General features: G+C 45.8%; 1 protein-coding gene across 1 annotated transcript in view; it reads right to left on the bottom strand.

The window, feature by feature from the left end:
• The window catches only part of LOC119388189 (mediator of RNA polymerase II transcription subunit 12-like protein), a 125,523-nt gene that overhangs the window by 47,474 nt on the left and 64,981 nt on the right, over nucleotides 1–13,068 (bottom strand). Inside the window, exons 29-32 of the mRNA XM_049413857.1 lie at nucleotides 11,817–12,105; nucleotides 8,547–8,720; nucleotides 7,177–7,309; nucleotides 1,509–1,690 (exon numbers count right to left, since the gene is read on the bottom strand). Coding sequence (XP_049269814.1) covers nucleotides 1,509–1,690; nucleotides 7,177–7,309; nucleotides 8,547–8,720; nucleotides 11,817–12,105 — 778 coding nt within the window. The remainder of the gene's footprint in view (nucleotides 1–1,508; nucleotides 1,691–7,176; nucleotides 7,310–8,546; nucleotides 8,721–11,816; nucleotides 12,106–13,068) is intronic.

Raw genomic sequence — 13,068 nt, 5'->3', positions numbered from 1 at the left:
AGTGACCTGGGCAAACATTTTCGGCGTTTTGCTTAACTCGAAATACCGCTTATCTCGAAATTTTCCCTGGATTTGACGGCTTCGAGTTAATGAGGGATTACTGTATATTGTTACGATCGGCCCCTGCGCCAAAGAGGAAGCGGTGTCCCCTGTTCTTCGAACAAGGCGCCGAAGGGCTGCTTGCCTGCTGACAGCCGTTCAAACACTTGAATTGTCCTCCCGAGACGGGAAGTGAGGCGCCATGCAGTCCCACACATCACTGTTCGACAAGACAACCGTAATGGTCTGCGGTCGCGACATCTTCCTTGAAGAGACAGCGGCGTCAGCGCGGATGACAACTAGTCCCGCTACGCAATGAGGTACTTTGGGGCGGCGGACCTTTTGGTGCGCCTGGTTGTCCGAGCGTGTGACCCATCGTTCTACGGCCTTCGCATGTCAAGGAAGGAGCCCCTTGGTGCCACAGGTGCCGAGAGCTGTGGCCACGCCCCAGTTGAGGACGGTGACCTGGGCGGGTGTGGGCGGCACCCTAATTCGTGTCGTGTGTGATGTGACTGGATTATCCCAACTTGGAGCAATTCCCCCATCTAGGGATTTGGGGAAATGAGACGCTTTAAAATGAGCCCCCGTCGGCTCATTCGACGCGAAATCGTCGTCATGTAGAAATGAAATCTTCATCATGTAGCACGAAATCATCGTCATGTAGACACGAGATCTTCGTCATGTAACAAGATGTTCGTCATGTAAGATGAAATGGTCGTAATGTAAGGAAATGCTCGCCATGTAAATAAACCACGTTAAGTTTCCCTTCAGTCTCTTTCATGCTACCTCTGCATCTTCCTCCAGAGTCTCCGGTGCCTGCAAAGGCCGGTCGCAACAATATGTGTATTCGTTCATTTCGAATACTTCGAAATTTAGAATAATTTAAACTCGTTTCGAAGTGAATTCGTACACTGTAATATTCGTTCGAATATTCGAACTGCTCGAATATTCGCACAAGCCTAAATTTAATGCATTCTTTAGAAACTATTGCACCTAGCGGCCGTGCCACTGACTAGAGGACGTGGCTAGAGGAACCGATGTGCCAGCCATGCTCCCGACTGTGGGCAGACATCCGGCGCTCGCACCATCGTATAGCCACAGCCATTACGCACTCAAGCCACCATGCACTCGAAACCCTCCTATAGCACAGCCATCTGTTAAAAGATATGTGAAATAAGCACCATTTATCAGAACAGTCACATCTTCCGAGCCGAATTTTTAAGCTTCCCTCGTTGTTGTTTGTTGTGCTTTTTTGTATCCCTTTAAACAGCACGTCAAGGGATTGCAGACTTTCTAGCTGCAGCCTGGAAACATGGATGAATAGAATTGTTCCACCACTAAAGCCAGTGCTGCGTGCTATGGTAGTCTGCTAATACAAAGCATTCACCGCAATCAATATCAGTACCACTGCATCTAAAGTTTCACGATACACACAACAGACTTTTACATGGGTCAGGCACCAAACTCACAAGTTGCAGTGCAGGTCAACGACCCCATGGCTGATAAGCTGCACAAGCAGCAGGGCCCAGTCGGTGGTGAGGCTTGTGTTGCGCTGAATCATGTCGAACATGCCCCCCACAAGGCTTAGCCTCAGCAACAGTGCCTCGTGCAGTAGCAGCCGACTCTTCAAGTCCTCTGCTATAGGCTTCTCCTGCACGTGCCAAACAATTTTCTCACGTCAGAGCGACTATGAGACACATGCTGGCATGGGCATCCTTTTTATAGAGATTACAACAGTATGTATTATTTGAACTGTCTCATAGCTAATTTTAATTGCCCTTTTGGTGCTGCAATACTCTGGACACAGAAATCTCCCTAAAACAAAAATTTTCCCTAAATGCTCGAGGTTTGGAGCACCAGTGATGTAACAGGGAGCCTTCGTGTCAGAGACACCCATACAGCTTATGCCATACATTTTTAACAGAAAAATAATTCACTAGGAATGACAAAAAGTTTTGCTAGTTGGTAGGGATTCATCAGGAGATAAGGAAGGCGCACAAACAAGAATACAAGAGAGGAGAACCAGAAAACATAATCTGCTTCTCTCCTCTTTCATCTCTGATAATAATAATAATAATAATAATAATAATAATAATAATAATAATAATAATAATAATAATAATAATAATAATTGCTGGGGTTTAACATCCCAAAACCACGATATGATTATGAGGGAGGCCATAGTGGAGGGCTCCAAAAATTTCGACCACTTGGGGTTCTTTAACGTGCACCCAAATCTAAGTACACAGGCCTCGAGCACTTTCGCCTTCATCAAAAATGCGGCCGCCGCTGCCGGCATTCGATCTCGCAGCCTTCGGGTCAGTGGTCGAGCACCATAACCACTAGACCACCGTGGCAGGTATCTCTGATAATACTACAGATATGCACAGGTTTGGGCTGCAGGATTCTCCACTGAAGTGCAGTGCACAAAAAGAACAAAAGGCAGAAGACAAGCAAGAAGGACAAGCTTTAACTTTCAAGTGACCTTACTGGTCACACGTGGACATACAAACATTGAAGCACAAAGAAAAGTTAACAGAGGAAAACGTAAATATGGACAGAAAAAGGACTAGAAGATACAGACCAAATAGAATTCTTTTCCTTGGTCCTTTGTGGTAACAGTGTCCCAACTGTATCACAATTGTATTAGAAAATTACTAGGGATGGGCGAATAGTAAATTTGAGGTTTGAAGCGAATCCGAAGCGAATAGTGATTTGGTCGAATAATTTCGAATCGAATAGTTCGAATAGTATTTACCACATATTATTAAGAAAAATGAGCATTTTCGTCATGACCCTTGCACAATATTTTTAAGAATTCAAACTAGGTATGAGTGAATGTCACTTTTTTTGGTTTGAAATGAAGTGGAAGAAACCTTGAATAATATCAAGATTTGAATAGCAGTAGGGTGCAAGTTATAAGTGGTACAATACGTTACAATTTAAGAATGACTTTACTTAGCACATATAAGCCCATATAACACGCTTTTAAACTTTAAAAAAATATGTACATTTAACCTTGAAGTGTGGCTTCGCGGCAATGCAGATTCCCCCCTGGATGGGTGGTTTCACGGCACAGCAACCCGACGCTGCAGTGAAACCACCTTTACAGGGGGTTATGTACGGTCAAACGTACATACTATATTCGTTCATTTCGAATACTTCGAAATTTCGAATAACATAAATTCGTATCGAAGCGAATTCGAATACTTTAATATTTGTTCGAATATTCGAAACGCTCGAATATTCGCCCGTCCCTAAAAATTGCCAATTAACCTTTTTCAATGCCTAGTACACCACTCTTAAAGGGGCCCTCCAACACTCTTCAACACCCATTTTTTACTCATGGGTTGCGTAGACTGAAGTACGGACAGGTTAGTGCAGCAAGAACGGCAGCGATAGTGGCACTCAGTCCGAAGTTATTCGATCTAGAAAATTAAAAATACAAGAAAAAAAATGTCTACCCTAAACTCAATTTTCGCGGGGTCACATGACCGCATTTTACTCGCCCTGTGACATTTCAGTGTCCCAATGAAATGAGCTGAAAGCTTCTACGTATGGGAAGCTTGCACACCGTTGTTGCTTGTCCTTCTCAACGTATTGTTGACGTCGTTGCCATAGTAACAAATGTGGTGCCTGACACCTGACTTGTCAGAACTTGAGCAGGCGCTACTGCTTCGAAACAAGGCTGGCAAGGCTTTTTGTCTGCTGTTTCTTACAACAACATTCCATGTCATTCCCTCCCCTCATTCTGAGAAGGGAAATTCTGGAGCAGCAAGGGCGGTGAAACACGGTCACCACTATGCAGGTTGTTCAGTGAGCAGCCTGATGAATTACAGGGTCATTCAACAAAGAGGATTACTTGCACCGCTTCAACAACAATCAAGAGCCTATTGCACGTGCGGAAAAAGGCAGCTCGCAAACGTACAGACGCAAAAAGAGGGAAGAGGGACAAGCGTTTCATATGGACATCCGACCGGCGCAGGTAAAAAAAAAAACCAGAGGCGAAATGGCAGCCAACACCTCTGTCGTGCTTTGTGGTTGTAGTGATCTATTTTGTTGTGACAGCGTCTATTTGGAGTTCACTGAAAAAGCACAAAAAAAGAAAAACGAAACCCAATAGTAATCTCAACTTTGATGCCATGCCACGATCACTTCTAATGTTACATTTATCCAATCATAGGCTGGCGAACATCTATCGTCATTTCCGCCTGCAATACCTAGTTCTGGCGAGCGCCACTTTGCACTGATGCGGTTAGCAGCGATGTAGCGACTTTATTGCATGATTAAGATACTAAATCATTTTATATCGGTGCTTAGACCTAAGCTAAAATTATCCCCAGCCATCAGTCTACGCAACCCGTAAGTAAAAAATGGGGGGGTTGAATAGTGTTGGAGGCCCCCTTTAACATGAGAGGAGACGTGGTAAGCCAGTAAAGGCACAATATAGAAAGGTAGGTGACATTATCTGGAATTTGCCGCATCCTGTAGGTGTGATGCTGTGTAGTATATTCTGATGGTGACTGCTCAAGCCCAGTTTATCAGCAAAAATGAACTACACTAAAGGATCCAAAGACTGAATTTACGAAAATGGCCCAAATAATATGCCTAAGTACTTCTGAAATCCATGGCACCACCTTTTCATATCAGCACTGAGATTGTGCATAAACTTAAAAATGAAAGGCAGTTTGGCCTTCTGTTTTTCTTCAGGTAATCTTTTACTTAAACGCTAGCAAAAACATGGAAGTGGAAAAATTTATCTCATCTAAACTGATTTAGAGTGGCTCTTTGGCTTTGCTTTACAGTGCACCCAAAGCCCAATACAGTAATCCCTCGTTAACTCGAAGCCGTAAAATCCAGGGAAAATTTCGAGATAAGCGGTATTTCGAGTTAAGCAAAACGCCGAAAATGTTTGCCCAGGTCACTGTAAAAGAAAAGCCAGTGCTGCCAGGAAAAGCTCCACTGCACGAGACGGCAACCGTAGTAAAGCACAAGAATTCAGAGCGAAAAAAAAAATTTATTACCGAGGACCAAAAAACTGCGTGATGCTCGCCTGTTTCGCGTTCGCGTTCGGTCCCAGAAAGGCGTTCTCCAGTTGCTCAACACATCGCATGAGCCGTTGGTCGCCACCGCTGCATTTCGACCTTGTTGCGGAGCAAGCGCAGCACGTTACGTGTTTCTGTCGTCATAGGCACTTCTCGGGGCTCTTCCTCGTCTGCATGGTCTCTGCGTCGTTCACGGCCATCTCAACGATATCGGCGTCCGACAGCATTCCGGTAACGGGGACGTCCGCCTCGTAGAGCGCATACTCCTCAAAGGCCATCTCGCCGTCTTCAGTATCGTTCACGCAGCCAGTTGCCTTGCGCACTTCATTGCACAGCTCATCACAGCCGCTGAATTCTGCGCCAATGTCTTCTTCGATCGCTTCGGGGGCGCGAGGAAAACCTGCATGTGCGAAGCAGTTAGCAATCGCCAGCGGGCGTAGTTGGCGCCAGGCTTCGGCCATCAGATTGATTGCACCCAGCAGATCGATTTCATACTTTTTCCCATTGTCGTATGACAGCAGAATTCGGTGCAGCAGGCCATCTCAATGACTCCCTGATCCATTGGCTGGAGAACGGACGTCATGTTCGCCGGCAGGAACTCCAGCCTAACAGCCGCCAAGTTGTCGATTTTTCCGTGACCGGGGCAGTTATCCACAACAAACAACACTTTCCGACCGTCCTTTGCCATCTTCCGGTCAAGCGCACGGACATGCTCTTCGAAAAGCGCCGCCGTCATCCAGGCCGTTTTATTGGCGCGGTATGTCACATCCCTCGGGAGCCGTGCATTTCGGAAACACCTGGGATTAAGCGACTTGCCAATAATGAGGAGGGGCAGCTTTTCATCGCCGGTAGCGTTGGCACCAAAAAGAATGGTTATCCTGTCTTTGCGTTGCTTAGCGCCCGAGCACGCTTCGCCTTTTGGTGTGTATGTGCGGTTAGGCAGCATTTGTAAAAGAGAGCGGCTTCGTCGAGGTTAAAAATGTCCTTGTCCGCGTACTCCTTTTGCAGCTCGGCGAGGCGTAGGTTGCGCCATGCGTCTGCAGCCTGTTCGTCGACAATGCCGCTTTCGCCGTGGATAGGCTTCGATGACACGTTATTTCGCTTCTTAAACCGCTCGAACCAGCCATTGCTGCAGCTGAAGTCCGCGTGACCCATCTGCAGTGCCAAAGCGTCTGCTTTTTCCATCATCATTTGGGTTGTCACGGGAAGATTGGCTGCTCGAACGTTTTTGGAGCCACAACAGAAGTGCTGATTCGACGTCCGGGAATTTGGACGCTCGAACGCGCTTCCGTTTGCTTGAGAAGCTTTGCTCGAAGCCTTCCAAAACCTTTTGTTGTTCTTGAGCACTGTCGAGAGGGTTGACAAAGGGATGCCGAATTCCTTGGCGATGCACGACTTGCTTCGACCTGCCTTTTCTACTTCCTTGATTAGCTCGACTTTTCTCTCCAACGTCAGAGATTTGCACTGCTTTGGGCGGGACATCGTGGTCGATATTCGGAAGCGTCCGTTGCACACACCACTCACTACTCAGCAAAACTGAACTCAAGATGCGCACATGGTTCACATGATCACATGAACACATGATCACATGTGCGCAGGTGCGCACATGTGATCACTCCACGGTTGCTTGACAAGGCTGATAGGAAACGGCTGCGTCCGCGGGAATTTCAAATTCGGCCTTCACGACCGCGTTCGGCACGTATAGTAAGAGCTAAGCGTTCGCATGGAGCCCTCGTTTCCTGTTGGGAGTGGACTTTGCCTTCGGCCCTCCCGGTCAAGATTTCGAGATATCCGCTGTTCCCTCGGAAAACGTTCGAGATAAGAGGGGGCAAATACATAGCACCTATGGGAGGTTAATGCACGGCGAAAAAAAGTTTCGACTTAACCGAGATTTCGAGATAAGCGAGTTCGAGTTAACGAGGGTTTACTGTACTATAGTACAAGTGTTTTTGCATTCCACTGTCACTCTTCCACTTTCATATGAATGCAGTCATTGAATGTGTGCTCTTGTGCTCAATAGCCTAACGCTAAGGCCACTTAATCACTGCAGCATGTAAGAAAGACAAAGAAAGCCACATTTAGCTCTACTCACATCCTTGGAGATGTGGACACACTGCGAGAGCTGCGAGTGGAGAGAGTTGAGCAGGCCTTCCCGCTGTTCATCCTGGCCCTTGAGGCACATGAGCACCAGTGACAGGAATGGCTGGTGACTCAGTAGGGACGCACTGCAGATACGAGAGGTACTCCATCCAATCACATATAAAGTGTGCCAGATCCCAAGCTCTGCTCCTACTCCATGTATCCCCTCAAAGCTGTGGCGTTAATATTTGAAGGGTAAAGAAATTTCAGAAGAAGCTAAGCAGCTGGTCGAGCGCTTAGTTTATAATCGAATATTTTATAAACTGAGAGTTGGGCAACACTGGTGCACTCGTGAGCTGTGACGTTACAAGCTGCTTGCTGCGCGAGCACCTGCATTCCGGCGAACGATTTTGTTCCATGATCAGCTGCACATGAAAACGAGCTGCACATGAAAACATGACGTCACACACGCCATGGCAAAATGGCAGTCGCCGGCAGTGGGCAGGGTTTATATCTGGCGACTTCTAGGGCTTATTTTGCACTAAAATACTCTTGTACAGTGCATTCTGCATACATGTATAGGCACAACAGACCCTCTACTTCTATTTTTCAGTGGAAACTGCAAATTGTTGGGTGACCGTATCATGGCCCCTTAAAGGGACATTAACACGGCATTAAAGACTGAGAGCAAACAGGTGTAGCTGATGGTCCACTTGAAGGAAGGTCAAAATTAAATGAAGCAGGCAGCCAGGTCAGGGAATGAAGCTGAGGATGGCAGCGGAAGAACATTTAGAAGCATAAGATGTAGTTGGCTGATGCAAGAAAGGTTGGAGGTCTTTGGAAAAAGACATTCAGCAGTACACATAAAAACAAGAAATGATTATGATTCACAGAGGCCACACTGTGAAAGTCAGTTGATTGAAGTTGATTGACACACCGAGTTAACCAATGAAAGATTTTCTTCTGTGGTTATCTATCAAGTAATAAACAATAGGGGTGTATAAGTACTCAAATATGAGAACTCAAATCAAATATATAGTGAACATTGATATTATTCAACTAAAAAATCAAATATCTATTAGAGTAGAATCAAGCGGAATTTTACCTTAAACGAAACAAATGTATCTAAATTGGTTGGATTTGGACGTCAGGTGCTGCACCCCTGTAGATATTTTTAAGTGAATGAAAGTCCTGTTAATTAAATGGCACATATTACCCTGGTCCCTTTAGGTTCCATAGAGATTCTATTGTATATGTATACTGTTACAACAGTTGTCATTATAAGTAGATGTGACTGTGCTATGCTGTTCTCTAAGCCCATTCTCTTTCAGCATAAACGATAGAAGTGACAAGCTATGATGAGAAATGCCCGGTAAGGATTACCTTCTCTGCACCTGCTTGTCCTTGTCCTTGCTTTTAGAAGAAGACGAGGATGTGATGAAAGCCCAGCTGCCACTCTCCAAAACTTGTCCTGCGGCCCTCAAGACCTTTCCCTGAACTGCAGCAGGCAGCTTTGCTATTAGCGGAGCCACAAACCAGATGCGGTCGTTTTCTTGCCTGGGGTGACAAAACAACACGACAACACAAGATCTGTCAATCGGCAAGAATCATACAAGGCTACCAAGCATTAGTTAGATGACATTATTAGCCTACACGAAAATAGAAAAGCAACGGGTTCTCATCTGCTGAACCAAACAATCCCTGTGGACAGTAAAATCAGAGGAAAAAGTAAAGGGTAGTAAGAATGTCCTTACACTAAAACACTGCAACTGCACCTCACTAATGCAACTGCAAAAAAAAAGGACTGCAGAGGCCAGCAGGAGATAGTTAACAATCTGTCAAATAAGTCACACTTCTCTTTCTAAACCTGCAGCTGGTTTGGACAGAAACACTAGACTTCAAGGCCTGACGATTCTTTGCCCACCTCCTATGAAGTGATGGGTGCACTTGCTGTAGTCCAACACTTCTGTGCAGTTGTGGTGACAGTTGCAGAGTCAGCTGCTCCAACTCCTTGGACATAGTGCATAGATGCATTCAGTCACACATAGACCTGTGGGCCGCCGCCACTGCCTGTTTTGACCTCGCCACTCCGCACCGTCACCGAAGTTCCAAGACTGATCACGATGACAATGATGCCGAGCAATAATTGTGGCGTGCCACCGTTTCTCTTTTCTTTTAATCCGAACAGGGAATCTGATCATTAAAAAAATCAGCAGATCCCACACATGGTGGGAATCAATGTCATGTCAAGCAGTCCAGCTAGCAACAGTCTTTGCTGGATTTGCTGGAAGCGTTACGAGGTGCATCGACATCTTTGTATAAACTGAGTAGTTATGCGCATATTGTGGGCTTACCAGGCACGCCGAGTACTCTGGCGTGTCGAGGGTAGCTCATGGTCCGACGCAACGTTGGCACCCACGTTAGAGAAGAGATGTCAGTTTTATCGCCACGAAGTGCATGCTACGGCGATAATGTGCATATCTATAGTCAAGCGCGACACTTTACTATAGCTTGCCGAGTCGTAGGTGTACATATATATAATGTTTATTACATCAGTATAAAATCGGATAGCCAACTCTGCAACCCCAATTGGTGTTGTCCTCACATAACGCTTGTACAGGGTCTTTTTCCAAAGCAGTTTAATACTCGCGTGGCTCTGTGGTAGAATACTTGACTGCCATCCAAAATGCCTAGGTTCGATTTTCCGCTCAAGCTCTATGCTTCCAAGGGGGTATTTCACCCATTGACAACGACGCAAGCGCCGCATTTTCTGCGACACGAGCTCACTGATGCTTTCGCATTAAATTTCCGAAGTCTAGGTCGAAATAGACGTCTGTGAATCACCTGTGGCGCATACCTGCATACCACAGGCAGCTGTATGCAGGTATGTGCCACACGTGACTGGTGGAAAGGATTTGATGGCGTACATGACAGGGAAGTCATGTTATTCATTTCATAACCTGCAAATCATGTTAGTCATACATTGAAGTCCTCCTGTGCTAGTTTCGGTCATTAAGGAGACAACCACAAGTGCACCGAGACGTAGGTGGCTAGATAGATAGATAGATAGATACTAGATAGATAGTGCCTTTTGTTCACTAAGATAGGCACTTTTGTTCAAAGTGCCTTTTGTTCACTAAGAAATGCTTCGCATTTTAAACATTACTTAAAGGGGCCCTGCAACACTTTTCTAAGTAACCATCGAATGGCTTCATTAAAGGAGTTTGTTGCCTCATGAATTGACCGTCGCAAAAAATTTTTAGAAACCATCAAGTACGAGCGGAGTTATGGAGATTTGTCGCACGCTGTAAGCTAAGCAGGGAGGGATGGCCCGGGGGAAAGAAGTTACGTCACGTGCATATTATGACCTTGAGCACTTTTTCTTTTCTTTTCTTCGAACACGCACCTTACCTTCAGTGTGATCGCGGGCGTGCATGTGGGCACGTGGTGGCCACAGTAACTATGCAGCTCATGATAGTACTTAAATCAGCCAATGGTCGTGAAATTGGGTATATGGCGCGATCATTTGGGTATATGGCATCATTTGTAGAAAGAAGAGGGAACAATTTCTAGCTGACTTTGAAAATTAATTGTAAATTCGAGGCCACGTGCTGTGCTATGATGTTTGGCACGCATGTCCTCAGGAGCCTCGACTACCGATCGGCAGCCATCACTGAAAAAGTGCTGCAGGGCCTCTTTAACCGGAAGTAGTATCTTTCTCTCCTCCAGAAGTCTCACGAGTATTGCATCCCCTCAATGCTGTGGCGCCCTCCAGAATTAAAGAGCGATGTCCCAACTCGCTGGCATAGTATATTTTGAGGGTTTTGGGCCTACTGCACTATGCATAGATACATAAATATATTGATGCATTTGTACATTTTATTCCTTTCAACTTTTACTGCAGTAAAGATATAAATATAGAATTAAAGACAGTGAAGAAGGCGCCGCATTGTTCGATACTTCCAACGGACGAAATCTTCTCAGCGGAGACGACGCAGCTCTCTAGAAAAAAGGCATGCCCACTTCCACGGTTTTTGTATTTTTTTTTTCCTAAATTCAAGAGAGTACTTTCTCTCCCCTCCCAACTCTCTAATATACCCCCACCCCCCGTCCACTCTCCCTATTCTGCGCGACTCCGCCACCGATTTGTAGAACCCCGCGCCGCTCATGCGGCGCCGCCGGAGGTGGACACACTGACCAGCGAGAAGGTCTAGTCACAAACAGAAAAGATGCTGAAGCAGAAGGTAGTTCACTATTTTCTGCCAAAGTAAAGCATGAAAGTAAATTTGTTCCTTCAACAAAATGCTGTTATAGATGTGATGCTATGAATGGAAGACGTACAGTGGCTAGGACAGCCATACTTTTATTCTACTGCGCACGCCTTCTTCATCTGTCTGTCGACTCCTACCAGCCATCACTACCTTCTTATATCACATAGATAGTAAGTGCTTTTATGTCATCCAATTCTTCAGAAGGTTAAAGTGAATGATGCCCAATATCGAAGTGATTGGCTCTTTTTGCAAGTTTGATGCAAAAACGGGCTTGACCCCACAGCAGCATAAAAAGTATGGACCGATGGGCAAACACGGTAAACTTAGTTTTTAGCCCTCGACTGCTGCTGTCACAGTGAAAGCACAGATGTGCAGCACTCGCCTTCCATAGGTGCTGCCCCCATTACCACTGGGCCTAGAAAATGGCACTGGTGATGCTGGATCTCCCCCTGAGGACCGATGGGATGATGACAGAGGCAGCGGGGACTCCTCACTAGTGAGCTGAAAGACATCAATGGTGGCCCGGGCTACGCTGTCCAGCCATCCGTTGACCTCAGCAGGGTTGGCACACTGCTTGTAGCGTAACTGCAGCTCCAGCCACGACACCCGCATGCTCCATTGGTCCAGGCCCAGCAACACCCGACTTACCAACTGTCGCTGGTCGCATGGCTCTTCAAAGAGTGCAGGCACAGGTTTCAAACTGTCTTTTCTGCTTATTAGAATACTTAAATGGCTATTATGGTGGATTCTTTGTGTGCACAGATTAAAACAACAAAGTGCATTTTTACTGGCCACTCTACTTGCACTCATGACACCATGATAATCGTTGGAGCTGCAACAGAATCTTTTGCTGGTGAAAATACACTCAAACCTCGTTATAAGAAAGTTACAGGGAGACCCATTATCACTTAATTATACCCCTTGCTTCATGATACCAATTATCATAGTTTAATGCAATATATGCCTAACAAGGTGCACAACTTTAAATGTCAGAAAAAAGAGACAGCGCTACTGCTCACTGTAATGTTATAAAGCCATGTATTGCAATGAAATACATGGCTGTGGCGGACGAGCCGTCCGCTCCTCCGCCACAGTCTTTGTGTTCCGCGTCATCGTTTTCAAACGCTCCATGCGAGAGAGCCGTAATCTATTCCGCGATTTGCTGGTGTCAGCGGCGCTCATCACGAGACGCAAATGGAAGCGGCGGTTGGCACGTAATTAAGCAGGATTCGCGGCAGGTATCGAATGTATTTTCGAGAGCCTGGGCGTGCACCAAAATGCCTGATACTAAGTGTACTGGGAGGCATTAAAGCCATTTCGGATGTGACCGTGACGATTTGATCGCTTGAGCGGAATAAAAAAGCATGAATTCACTTTTTCGAACTGCCAGATTTTTCGGACGATTTCGCGGTCCCTAGGGAGTCCGAAAAATCAGACGTGAACTGCAACAAAAGAATCTTCAGCGTCAGCACCAGCGCATACATTGATAAACAGGCAGGTGAAATCATGGAAATGTTTCATATTCACAAAACTAGCAATACATGCATCAGTGACCCATCTAGTATTGTTCTTTCACACAAAGAGATCTCTCTCTCTCTCTCTTTTGTTTTTTAGTGTCGTGAGTTAAGTGTCTG

The sequence above is a fragment of the Rhipicephalus sanguineus genome, chromosome 3, assembly GCF_013339695.2.
Source record: "Rhipicephalus sanguineus isolate Rsan-2018 chromosome 3, BIME_Rsan_1.4, whole genome shotgun sequence".
NCBI classification, from domain to species: domain Eukaryota; kingdom Metazoa; phylum Arthropoda; class Arachnida; order Ixodida; family Ixodidae; genus Rhipicephalus; species Rhipicephalus sanguineus.
The sequence above is the reverse complement of the archived record's forward strand: the minus strand, read 5'-3'. Positions and strand labels throughout refer to the sequence as shown.